The 13069-nt window shown below is 41.8% G+C and overlaps 3 protein-coding genes across 3 annotated transcripts; 2 read left to right on the forward strand and 1 right to left on the reverse strand.

Moving 5' to 3' along the window:
* Positions 1 to 907: 907 nt before the first annotated feature.
* Positions 908 to 3767, forward strand: EAE97_001499 (uncharacterized protein; the record flags this gene model as incomplete). Its single annotated transcript, XM_038872010.1, has 5 exons — positions 908 to 1303; positions 1355 to 2243; positions 2295 to 2302; positions 2386 to 2578; positions 2626 to 3767. 5 exons carry the CDS (start codon positions 908 to 910, stop codon positions 3765 to 3767), a joined length of 2628 nt encoding a protein of 875 aa, XP_038736568.1.
* Positions 3768 to 7534: 3767 nt separating this feature from the next.
* EAE97_001500 (uncharacterized protein) lies at positions 7535 to 9619 on the reverse strand (the record flags this gene model as incomplete). The annotated part of the gene is made up of 7 exons (XM_038872011.1): positions 7535 to 7679; positions 7743 to 7860; positions 7910 to 8164; positions 8223 to 8453; positions 8496 to 8921; positions 8974 to 9383; positions 9435 to 9619. The coding sequence occupies 7 exons, from the start codon at positions 9617 to 9619 to the stop codon at positions 7535 to 7537; spliced, it is 1770 nt and encodes a 589-aa protein (XP_038736569.1).
* A 1385-nt stretch (positions 9620 to 11004) lies between these two features.
* Positions 11005 to 11939, forward strand: EAE97_001501 (uncharacterized protein; the record flags this gene model as incomplete). Its single annotated transcript, XM_038872012.1, has 2 exons — positions 11005 to 11107; positions 11158 to 11939. The coding sequence occupies 2 exons, from the start codon at positions 11005 to 11007 to the stop codon at positions 11937 to 11939; spliced, it is 885 nt and encodes a 294-aa protein (XP_038736570.1).
* Between the last annotated feature and the right edge of the window lie 1130 nt (positions 11940 to 13069).

A 13069-nucleotide genomic window follows, 5' to 3' on the forward strand; every position in this document is an offset into this window, starting at 1 on the left:
GCCAATGAACAATTTGGTTTAGTCGCACAGCATAGCATGGCGCAGAATCCTGACAACTAAGCATTACAGATATTGACCACCGGGGTAGTAGTATTGACTTCCTCGTCGGAGAAAAAAGTTTTCATATTGACCACACAAGTCCGTGAAAAGACCCGAGGAACTGAACTCTATCATGAGCTACTAGGTAGACATTTGGACCTAACACTTCCAAGAGTACGAGCTAAGAGATCTTCCTGATCTTTGCCTGGAAACATGAGCCAAGTCGTCGCCTATACACTTTCTTGACAGTCGTTCTCACAGAATCTATTGATCTTCATGATCTAGTATCATTTAGAGCTGACATTCTAAGATAGATAGGACGTCCTCAGCGACTAGATCTATACTAAAAGGCATACCAGACAAGTTTGAGCAAGACTAGATCTTTCTATCAATTTTTTTTATCATTCTATTCATTAGTCCTTAAGATTTAAGATCTTTCTTCTCAGCATTTTAAAATCTTTCTTTCCAACCCTTTAATATCCATCATTCCAGCAATCTACTGAGAACAGGTGTCTCAGTTCTTCATTTCTCACTCTCTTATTATCTGACCTTCGTTATACCCGTGTAACTGCATAAGGACACTTAAAAGTTTACAAGGCGGTTTTCAGGTTCCCGAAAACTCTTGACACACTCTCTGTATGTATTCACATCCTGATGTACTCCTAGTGAAATGCAAGAGCCTTGTGGGAGCAGATCTTCTGATAAGATAAACAGTCACTCATATCACAACGTAACACCTTTCCACGTGTTTGTAACGTCAAGGTCGAAATTAACAATCAATTGTAAAAGCTTCCTTCCAGACTCAATTACGAAAATCACCGACAATAATTCCTAAAATCTCCATTTGACTACTAAAGAAATCATAGAGATGGGTTTAGGAAACTATTTCAAACCAAAGCCTGAGCCGGCGGCTAGAGCAGGATCTTCCACCATTAATGAGAAGCAAGCTCCTACTGGGATATCACGAACAGGCAATAATGCCTCACTGCTTCAACCTATGAATGACAATCCTGCTTCGCAATCATCGGCAAGAACTTCCACCTCGAATCGATCGAACGCTGGCTCAAACTTGATCGGGGGTATAAAATACGAGGTTATGGTCAACTTTATCCACCAACAACAATGCGCAAATCTCTGGGTCAGTGATGATAGTGGCGAACATGAGGGTGTTGTACTTAGGAAGGCAAGAGGTACATATCTGGCTTGCCCGCCACAATTAGGAGGTTCAGCCTTTGCTGCAGCATGTGCAAGTCTTAATGTTCAAGTAAGCAACACTGATAAATTATTTAAACTTGCAATTCGCTAATCTTCACAGTGCGCAATGACAGTAAATTCTCGAGTTATCAAGACTTTCCTAGAATGCTCGCCAGAGGCTATCGATGTCCCGCTTTTGAATGGTCTCAGGATACAGATTGTACCAGCAATGGATGATTTACCTCGCGCGAGGAAACATCAATTTGCTGCATTTGTTGCATCTGAAGCTTTGCTAGTCGTGTGGGATGATGATGCGCTAAATTTGATCGAACGAGCAAACCAGATTCAAGGAGAATTAATGGAATTGGTTTGGAAGCTCGAGGAAGGCATCAAGGAAGAAAAGAAACCTTCAAATGTTACCGCTGTGGAAATGGACGTTGAAACTGGTCGACCTCTACCACAAACGCGTGCACTACACTTGCAAAACACAATTTTGGTTACTCTTACCCTCATTTTGATCATCACAACTCTAGGTCTTGGCATCCGTCAAATATGCGTTGAGACCAGTGTCGATAAAAATTACAGTCGTTGGTTCCTCCTGATTTTGACCCCCGTCCAGATTTTCTTCACTCTTTTCTTCGCTCAAGCCATCGTGGGATGTCTGGCTCAGCTCTTCGGACCCGTACGACAAATGAAAGCCAACTCCGTGTTTTACTCCGCTGAAGCACCACCACGTATTCTCAAAGGAAATCTTCCGCACATCACTATTCAATGCCCCGTCTATAAAGAGGGATTAGAATCCGTCATTGCACCCACTGTGAAATCCATCAAGGCAGCCATCTCTACGTATGAATTACAGGGTGGTTCAGCCAACATGTTTGTCAACGATGATGGTCTTCAAATTCTTGGTGCGAAGGAACGACAAGCAAGAATTGACTTTTATGCTGATCACAGCATCGGATGGGTCGCCCGGCCAAGGCATGGAGATAACTTCACCAGAAGAGGAAAATGTAAGTCTCCGTTTGAAACTATTTGAAGTCCCTTCGCTAATACCCAAGCAGTCAAGAAAGTAAGCAGCAATCCTGCCATTGATGTCATTTACTGCAGTGAATTTACTCAAATGCCATGACTTATACTAACGATATCTCTTAGGCTTCCAACATGAACTTTGGACTTCATATTTCTTGTATGGTAGAGGAGAAGCTAGCCTTGATTCAAAGACCTTCGGATTGGACTCAAGCAGATGAAGCACAGGCATATGGAAGATGCTTGACAGAAGCTTTGGAGGACAATGGCCGAGCGTGGGCTGATGGAAACATTCGCATTGGCGACTACATTCTGTTGAGTAAGTCTTCACTAATCTTAAAAAGAGACTCATCTGACATGTTCTAGTCGATTCTGATACTCGTGTCCCCACGGATTGTTTATTGGATGCTTGCACTGAAATGGAACTATCTCCTGAAGTTGGCATTATGCAATTCTCGTCTGGTGTTATGCAAGTCGTCAATACTTATTTCGAAAATGGCATCACTTTCTTCACGAACTTGATTTATACTGCTATCCGATATACTGTCTCGAACGGAGATGTCGCTCCTTTCGTTGGTCATAATGCTATTTTACGCTGGGCAGCCATTCAGCAGGTTTCATATGTAGATGAGGATGGATATGAAAAGTTCTGGTCAGAGTCTCATGTATCTGAAGACTTCGATATGTCTCTTCGCCTTCAAGTAAATGGATACATTATTCGCTTAGCTGCATGGGCTGGTGAAGGATTTAAGGAGGGTGTGTCGTTGACCGTTTACGATGAGCTTGCTAGATGGGAGAAGTATGCATACGGTTGCAACGAACTTCTCTTCCACCCATTGCGTATGTGGTTCTACAAAGGACCATTTACTCCTCTCTTCAAAAGCTTCTTGTTCTCCAATATTCGATTCACCTCGAAGATCACAATTATCTCATACATTGGCACCTATTATGCCATTGGAGCTGCCTGGATCTTAACCACGGCCAACTACTTCGCTATTGGATGGTTCAACGGATACCTTGACAAATACTATATCGATTCCTGGAAAGTTTGGTTCTCCATCGTCATCGTGTTTAACGGTCTTGGAAACATCGCACTAGCGGGAATGCGCTACCGAGCCGGCGAACGCAGTCTCGGCTTTTCCCTCTACGAAAACTTCAAGTGGACATTAATGTTGGCCATCTTTCTCGGTGGTCTCTCCCTCCACGTTTCCCAAGCCCTCCTCTCGCACATGTTCGAAATCGATATGACATGGGGTTCCACATCTAAAGAAGCAGAATTCAGTAACTTCTTCATCGAAATCCCAAAAGTCTTGAAAAATTTCAAATACTCGATGATTTTTTCCCTCTTGGGTATATCCTGCATCGTGGTCCTCGCCACTGCACCTTTCATTCCGTACGATTGGCGTATTCAGGATTTCGTGGCGATTCTACCGATGGCTACGGTTACGGGGAGTCATTTACTTCTACCCATTGCTTTGAATCCGGCGCTTATGACGTTTTCGTGGTAAAGGAGATGTGAGGCTTTAAATATTTTCCTATTTGCATAGCTTGTGTAAAGGAAAGCGCTACAGTTTTGGGTTGAAGGAGGTTCTGGTCTTGGTGTTAGGGTGTTTGTGGTGTTTATAGGAAGAGAGCCTAGCTATGCGTTATATTACGTGTTACATGTTAAGGTTACGTGTAAGATATATTAAAAAATTCATCATCAAATTGATAAATAGATGAATAGATCGTTCCTGTCACAATAGTGTGATCACAGAATAGGTGATTTGTAGCTGTGCATTGAATGGAATGGAAGATATCGATGCTGGCTGTTGAGAGTTAAAGTTGAACATGGCTAGACTCTTGAGGAGGTTTTTGATTACTTGCTTGAGGAAGGGAAGGGATGGAGATTTTGGGATTGAGATTGGATTTGAGATTAAATTTGAATCTGTAAATCATAGCTTGATATGAGGGTTTGCGGGTATAGAAATGAATTTGATGGGTGAGAGGGTTTGGTGAGGATAGGTCTGGATAGATATGCGAGTGAATGAGTGAGTAGTTGGGTAAATTATAATACTGTAATATTCATTGCAAAAGAAGAATTTATATATTCTTGGACTGTGCAATAAAGGTTTTGAGGTCGAGAGGAGAAGCATGGGATTGTGTGGGAATCTTCTGGTTCTTGATTCGGAGGGAGTTGAAATTCTATCAGGGATTTTTTGATCCGTGGAGATGGATTTGAGTGTTATATTGAGTGGTATACTTTGTAGACTTCATCGTCAAGTCCTTAATGAGGGAGGGGGGGATGTGAGTGTCGAGAGAGCTTGTGGTTTCTGTGAGGACTTTTATTTTATTAGTATATATCGATTCTTGCTGAGAGATGAGGATAATATAAAATCTCAGCGCGATTTTCTTCTCAAAAATATTCGTGTCTGGAATATGTGGTTCAGTTCGCATTTGCGGATTCCCCAACTAATTTCCTCATAACTTCAAACAAGTCTTTGGGACCCATCACCTCCCGCCTTTCAGATCGTAAATATTCTCTTCGCTACCCACCCGACGATATCGAAACCCCCCAATATGAAATCCCGACTACGAATTCACACAATACATAATTACCACCCCTCGAAAACCTTTTCAGAAACACACAAACCTCGCTTATATCGCCACAAGACTATCCCCACCCACCAAGCCGTAGTAAGAAATCATCTTCGGGACCTGATCATGAAAGCTGGATGGCCACATCATCAACACATAGTCTCCAGAAATATAATTCCTTTTCCAGTCTTTCGAGTTCTAGAATTCCCATCTCGAATTCTTCGAATCGTCGATAGATAGATTTCTGATAGATTTTCGATCTCTGCTTGTATATTGGGAACACATTTGAGTGCGGATGATAGATCTTTTGTTGGGTATGGATCTTTATTTTTAGGCGGGAGAGTAAGGTATTTCTCTGTTTCTTTGAGAGGAAGTTTATGCGTTTGTATTTATCTCTTGACTTGTAGGTTAAATGTCGTTGATGAACTCGGAATCTGACGTTTTTTGTGCGCTTTCTGAGGTTGACTGGAAGATCTGGTGAAGCTTTATCGATCGTAAAGATCGCTGCTTCTTTAATAAGTAATGCATGTCTAATGTGTTCTTCCGTGGGTGTTTTTCCCAATCGGCTTTATATTTACGTGTGGTCTGATTGAGGGCAAGATTCGATCAGAGTTCTAACTATGATCACCTGGCGCACGCCCTCTACTTGAATCAAAAGTGCCAAATTCTGTTCTGGGTTTATATTCAGCAATCTGCGAATCATCGCAATTGAATGATCAGAAATTATTTACGCGCCAAATAATATGTTCAAAATCACACCTCTGATGAGTAGACAAGTCAGCAAGTATCTGTATCCTGGCAACATTTAAAGCTCACTAGAGCCCCTGGAGTAGGATTTCTAAACACGAGAATATATTCCATAAAAACAATAAATAGCAACTGATTATTCTCAATTACTAGTAAGACAACCACCCAAACTATTCGGAAACTGACTTCCCGAGTAAAGAACCTCAGAACAAATCGTCATCTCCTCACCCCTTCCCGAGTCTCCCAAGTAGTTTCAAAGCATATAAAACAGCATGTAAAACAGAAGACTTAATCTTTTGCAAAATTTCAACCATTCCATCTGCTGTCATTGGTACCGTAGCATCGTAGCACTATGTAAATACGTAGTTTTTCGTATCCACATCGTATTGCTGATGTGTTTGTTACCCCAGCTATGATATAGAGGAATGTTGTGGATTCACAAGTTCCTTCTGTTATAGACAGCAGCGATGAAGCGATTATGAGGCTGATAGATTGGTTTCGGGAGACCTGCTAAACGTGAAGAGTAACATATTATCTCTATCTTCTTCCTCCCTCATGATTTTCAAACTTTCTGATGAAACGAGGCATCTCTGATACTTCAAGCTTGCTATATTTCACGCGCCGCTGTGTAACTCATTCTCAGTTCTTCTAGAAGAAACACCTCCTTGCCTTAAGATAAGTTCAAAACGAGCATCAATAGATTTGAATAAATGACTGTATCACAACCTCTCATTCCGAGAAAATCCGTAATAGTAGGTGATGCAAGACTTTGTGAAAGCAGCAGAACAGTATATCCCAATCTACTCAATGCAAGTAATAATACCACATAATCGAGATCGGATGAACCTACAAGAGTAATCACTTAGCCTTGATCCTGGTCTCGTTAATACAGATTTTGACCCAATAACTGGAGACACGCACTGGTGCACAACTACACCATATAAATTCTTTGGTAGCTCGATCAACGAACCTGTCCAGATTTTGGCTAGTGAAAAGTTCGAACCCAGTCAGTCACACTCTTGCTAGGCCGAGGGTAGGCAAGAATAGGTAGGGACGTGATGTACATCCGCTGCTCTTACATTTGTGATATCATCAAGAATGAGAAATCCCCAAAATCGAAGGTAGAATCGATTAATCCCATAACTGGACACTGTGTCTTGAAGGAAGTCACAACTTATAATTCAAACGGTTTCTGATCACATCAAGGGAAAATTCCATTTCCATAACCTTTTAAATAAAGCTCTGAAGATAAATTGGGGCAGGTGAGATTCATCATACTCCGCGATTCACGTAGGCCGTTGCTCTTTCGCCCTGTACATCTCGTAGTGGCCGAAATGGATGTGGAGACAAGCTTTGCCGAGATGCAGTATCACGAACGCATGAGGAAGGGATCACGATCCTTCATCCCACATCACATTATCTTTCCACAATGACAGAGATAAGCGCACGATCATATGCGGCCATTTTGAATTATTGACATCAAGATTTTCGGAGAAATGATGTAGGGAATACAGGCAATGAACAATAATCATTATCAACAGTTCATCCTTGTAATGAGGGGATTTCTATGTTTCAATGTTCCAATTATGTTCATATAAAGTGAGGTGTACGTAAAGTGTTCTACAGGTTTGTTTCTCATCAGTTCCCAGACTCATGATAGAGAAATGGCTTGCCGCCATGGACAAATAATGTTCAGTTGATCAAAGACTGATGAACTTTCAATGTAGGTGAATTAGAAACACTTATTCACCTGCTAACACTTACCTCAGATACCATCTCTTGCCATTCCACCGAAGCTCAAAAGGTCAGTTTCAAATCTAAAATACGTTCACCTGTCGTTGGAATTTTGAAGCGGTGCCGCTAAGTGTAGCTATGTCGAAATGAAGTAAAATGGTGAAATGAAACAACAGAATCTGCTAATGTTATATCACTTTACAGTAATTTTTGACTCTCATATATCGCGATCTGCTGCAAGGGCTCCAGATTTCATAACTTCCAACCACGCCGGATCGATGGCCTCTTCATTAAGATATGGTGATATATCCGCACCTTTTGTGCGGTCGGAGATGGTGAAGCCGAGGCCAAGGTATGCCCATCTTGATCTTTGTGAGTACTTAAATAGCTCGCTTATGACGGGTTGCGATATCAAGGTCACTTACGGGTTATGTTTATTTTGGTATGTTATGTTATAATCTTCGTATCTTGGGTCCTCGATCACCTCCATATAATGCAAGGAGCTACCGGGCCAAACCGCATTTACTCGTCCTGTCTCATTGTCTTTCCGGGATTAGTAACTGAGAGACAAGCGATGAATATGAGACTTTACTTTTATACCAAGAACGACAACCTGAGCCTGAGCTCCAAACAGTTTTCTTCATGAACTCTTGCGTATGTGCATTGAAAAGATCCGTTATATCTTGCTTTGGAGCGAATGACTTGATGAATTCTTTCTGCATCTTTTTGATGAGTTTGACAGCATAGTTAGCTACCTCGCCAAGAGGCCCCAAAACTGATCCATTGGTAATGGGCCATGTTGGTCCAATGAAAGTAATGAAATTTGGTATATCTGGTACCGCGAGACCTGAGATTTGTCAGCCAATACCTCTCTTGCACGAGTGAATAGAATTTATTTTACTTACCAAGATATGATTCTGGGATTGTCTTCCATTTTTCTCGAAGATCAACTCCATTTTGACCTATTATTGGGAAGCGAGGGCGGTATGAGACATCGAAGCCTGTGGCACAGATTATTGTATCCACTTTACATTCCTGACCTTCGCTGTCAATAACAGAGTCTTCTGTAATCTCCTCAACTGCAGAAAAATGGACATCCACGTTTGGCTCTTGAATTGCCGTCATGTAAGGATCGCCTACATCATTAGCCGGGCCCCTTAATTATAGAGAGCACTTACCAGGAGTAATTCTGCGACAACCGAGAGAAAAACTAGGAGTCAAGCCTTGCAGCAGCCTCTTATCTTTTATAATGTCGGCCATTCGTGCCCCAAACAATTTTTGAGCATCTTTTTGAGCCTTGCTGTCCTCGAAGAATAAATCCCAAAGACCATTTATCCTATTTTCCAAGTACTTTGTATGCTCAATAAGCGCCGGCAAGTCGTTCCTAAACTTTTCACGTTGCTCCGTGGTATATTCTTTGCTTCTTCCATCATTTCCAGCAACCGAGATGAACCATACCGGGGTACGTATGTAAACATCGATGTGCTTAACGTGGGGTTGCATGTTAGGCAATGTCTGAATCGAAGAAGCTCCGGAGCCAATGATTGCCACAGACTCATTCTTCCATCGTTCTTCTTGATAGTCATCTGGCCATCTTGCCGTATCTATTTCCAGTCAGTGTTCATTCCATGAACAAAATGGCAGATGTCAACACACGAATAACTTTTCCTTTGAATTTCTCAATACCCTTGATATTTGGCCATTTAAAATTATTCAATATACCTGTTGCATGTAGTAGCAAGTCACATGTCTCCTCAAATTGCTTCTCGCCAGACTCTGATGTCTGCTTCATCTTGACAGTCCATTTCCCAGTGTCCTCGTCCCAAAAACATCCGACAATCTCAGTATTGAAGGTCATGTATTTCTTAAGATCGAAAACTTCGCAGACCTTATTCAGATAATTCCAGATATCTTTAGAACCACTAGCATATTTTGGCCAATCAGGATTGAGAGCAAAAGGGAATGCATATGCGTGTGAAGGAACATCGCAAGCGGCGCCTGGGTATCTATTTTCGTACCAAGTTCCTCCGATGTCAGGATTCTTTTCGTAAATGACATGCTCAACACTGCACAACTTAGTATTGATCTCTGTGCCATAGATTGGGTGGTACCCTTACTTCTGGCATTGTTTCTGGATATGATATGCCATCATGATCCCTGAAAGTCCTGCACCAATTGTGAGGACCTTGAGGCGTCGATTGTTAGGATCACGAAAGGTAATATCAGGTATCTGATAACCATCGGCAGGAGTGTTCAACGAAGCGTCGCTTTGCGTGGTCAACTGAGAAATGTCTAGCGCCATGTTGAGAATTGGAAGACACGAGATCAAGACTTTGGATCCAAGAAAGAGAGTATCGGGGGTATGATAGAAAGGAAGTCTATAATCCAAACTGCATGAGAATTTGAGGAAAAGCAGACCACTTTCATATCTAATGTCGCCTTGTAATTAAGGAAACTTCAAGACCTCTTCCCACCCCGCACACGTATTGCATAACTTTAATGTGCATGGTATACACGCACATGAGGCTGTATTCAATTGCCGACTTCGGGAGAACCATATCCTGGGGACGTACCTGGGGACGTACCTGGTTCGCATGCACCAGATGTTATCGGATGAATGAATTGTGTGTGCATTATCCCATAGTTGCCACTTGCATAATAGGTAGTGATAGATAAGGAAATTGCATGCCTATAGGGGCCATCTTGCCTGGAGCTTGAGTGTTGTAATAGATCACTCAAGATAATGGCAAGATGGATTGATGATGGACATGGATATTAGAAATCCCCTAATGATCACGTGTCGTCTTACCTACCGATCTAGCAGATTATGTGTGAGATTGATAAGCCGGAGACTTTAGATAAGGATTAATGAGTAGTATCTCCTGGGGTACTACTACCTACGATACCCCTGGGTGCTAACTAGTAGTTGTTACAAAGGACAATTTTCAATTGAAAACTGCTAACTAGATGCCTTTCTTTGTCTTACTAATCCTATGATGCATGATGTGGTGTTCTACTAGGTATCCTGTATGGTGTAAAACGCCGTATAATCACTCGCTTTGATTGATTGCCCAGTGATATACAAAGAACCAGTACTCTCTATAGGCCATGAGTTACCTAGAAAATATCAAGCCATGTACCTTAAAGACAAAGCCTATCAAGAGATCTTTTAGCATCTAAATTTAGTACCACATGGCCATTATCTTCCTTAATCAATACTGTATCTACGCTAAAATACCCAGGTAGGTAGGGGAATTTATCGACAGTCAAACATTCATTTCTGCTGTATACTGTGTGTTCCTGGGTACATCCATACCGATGCATCGTCCTAAGTTTACCTAATACTGTTAGCTCATAAGATCTCCATCCCCATCCCCATCCACACCCCATCTCATCCCCCCATTCTCTTACCCTCTTTTCCATCATTGAATAACTTACCCATACCTACCTACCGACTGGTACATTTTCATCGCCTGTTGCTCATACTCACCCAATACTCACCCAATCTATCGATGTAATCTTTTAATATAGTTCATATCAAATCAATTTTCCTTTTCCTCTTTCTCTTCAAACATTCTTTTGTAGAATTGGTTTACCCCTCGACTTGTTCCACTGTCATTCTATACTACTTGCTACGTACCTGGGTATTCTCTCGAAGAAGAACGCCTTCTACATCGAAAGGCGACCATGACTACAGCAATAGATTGGGATAAGCCGGGGAAATACCCCGTCGTGCTCAGCGACGCCTTGCTTGGAAAATCTACCAACAATACATATACTGGCATAAGATGCACGTTGGGTCGTCTCAATATAATAGAATAATCGACTGACAATTGTTAGACAATCACAAACCTGATCCCTCTATCGGAGCCCCCGCGAACTCAGCACAGCTGAAGCCCTCTTCCGATCCCAATTCTGCGAATTACGATCTCTCTCTTTCAGATAACAATGATGATTATTCATATACCGGAGCTCGAACATCCGGCGACGGTCAATTTATACTTACATTCGATCCTGTTAGAAAGGTCTTGGTTTTGGATCGCATTGATTCCACATTCGATATGAACTTGACGAGCGCACCATGGGCTGATGACGTCGCTCAATTGCAATCTCAATATGAGCAGCTAGAGCCACCGACGAAGGCTATCATTGAGGAACCTCAACCTAAAGTACCACAAAAGAAGGCTCCAAAATCAAAGGCTCCAGCAGCAACAAAAGCGAAACCTGCTCCTCGTGCGAAGGCAGAGAAGGCGCAGAAGCCCAAACCACCACCGCGTGAACCAACGCCCGAAGCAGAAGAAGAAGATTCGGATGATGGTTTCACGGTTGAATTTCCAGATGGGCAGAGCTCGCATCAACAATATGAGTACAGGGCACCGATTTTTCAAAGAGAGCCAAGCGAAGAAATTAGTGATGAAGATGAGGATGCAGATGCAGATGCAGATCACGATGGAATCTATGAACAAAATCAGGATGTTGATCATTTCAAACTACCTAGTCCAGTCAATAACCCTGGAGTCATGGGTGATCAAGATGAAATGGATCTGGAGGCTGATCTGGAGGCGGAAATGGAAAAAGCGCTGCTGATGCAGGAAGAAAGTGATGAAAGTGAAGAGGAATGAATTTCAACATATGTATTGCAGCCATGCATATTGGAGCGTATTTCAAACATAAGGGCGTTTCGTAAGGGGTTGGAGTATTTCATGGGGAATATGACAATTAGGATTCTCGTGTTGGCATACACAGTGGGTACGGGAAGCATATCACACTCGTGGGTGATGGAAAATACAGCATTATCTTACAGCATCATTTAGTTTCTTTGGACAAATTTTAACAAACCAGTGCAAAATCATTCTTACCATTCTAAAAATAGCCTCCGTGATTGCAAGTGCTTTCTTTGTTTGATCTGAAAGGAATGTCGTCCTCCTCTTTGCAAAAATAAATCGTTGATGGCCCTTTCATCAATTTCTATGAGCTTATCTTCTGTCAATCGACGTAAAGAAATAATCGCCGTATAACGAACGTCCCCGCCACACAATTGTTTTGTGTCTACAAGCTCCAAGTATCTGCACATCGTTTTCTCCATTTTCATCATGTTTGTAATCGATGGCTCATCTCTTGTCTTAAATCATTTTATCCACAACATCAAGGCGAACATGAACAGCGCAAATTCTATACAAAACCCCTTTTCAGACTGTTGAACATATCTTGTTGAACTCAACAGTAAATGGACTCATACTCAATCTTGCTCTACGATGAGCTAGCTATTCCTGACATGCTTCAAATAGAGAGACATTCTTCGGGAATGGAATTAACCAGTATAAGATTTAGTCGTTTGCGGGACTGTTTGGTTTTTATGTATTCTGTTGTATTACCAGTTTAATTCGAGTGTTGGATTGATAATATTTGATGTCTTGTTCTTCGGTGCTTAGCTTTTAGATCTGTTTATTGGGGATTTGTGTAGATTTGCCCTTGGTCGCAATATTAGCTCGGTATCATATTGTGTATCTTACATCAATCGAGGTATCTTACATTTGCAGCAGCTGTTAGGAATCTAATTCTACCGGGAAAGATGCAAACAGTCCGAATCGTTTCAGCGGGATTTTGTATCACAGCCCATGGTCAAATAATGCAAGAAACTACTTTACTCACGCAAACCCTCATATCCAACACACTCAACCCGTCTAACCTCCACGTTCATCCACGACCAGCAAAATGGCCAGAGAAGTTTATAGCTTTTTTCTCATACATT

Source organism: Botrytis byssoidea (genome assembly GCF_014898295.1).
Source record: "Botrytis byssoidea strain MUCL 94 chromosome Unknown BBYS_003, whole genome shotgun sequence".
In the NCBI taxonomy this organism is placed as follows: domain Eukaryota; kingdom Fungi; phylum Ascomycota; class Leotiomycetes; order Helotiales; family Sclerotiniaceae; genus Botrytis; species Botrytis byssoidea.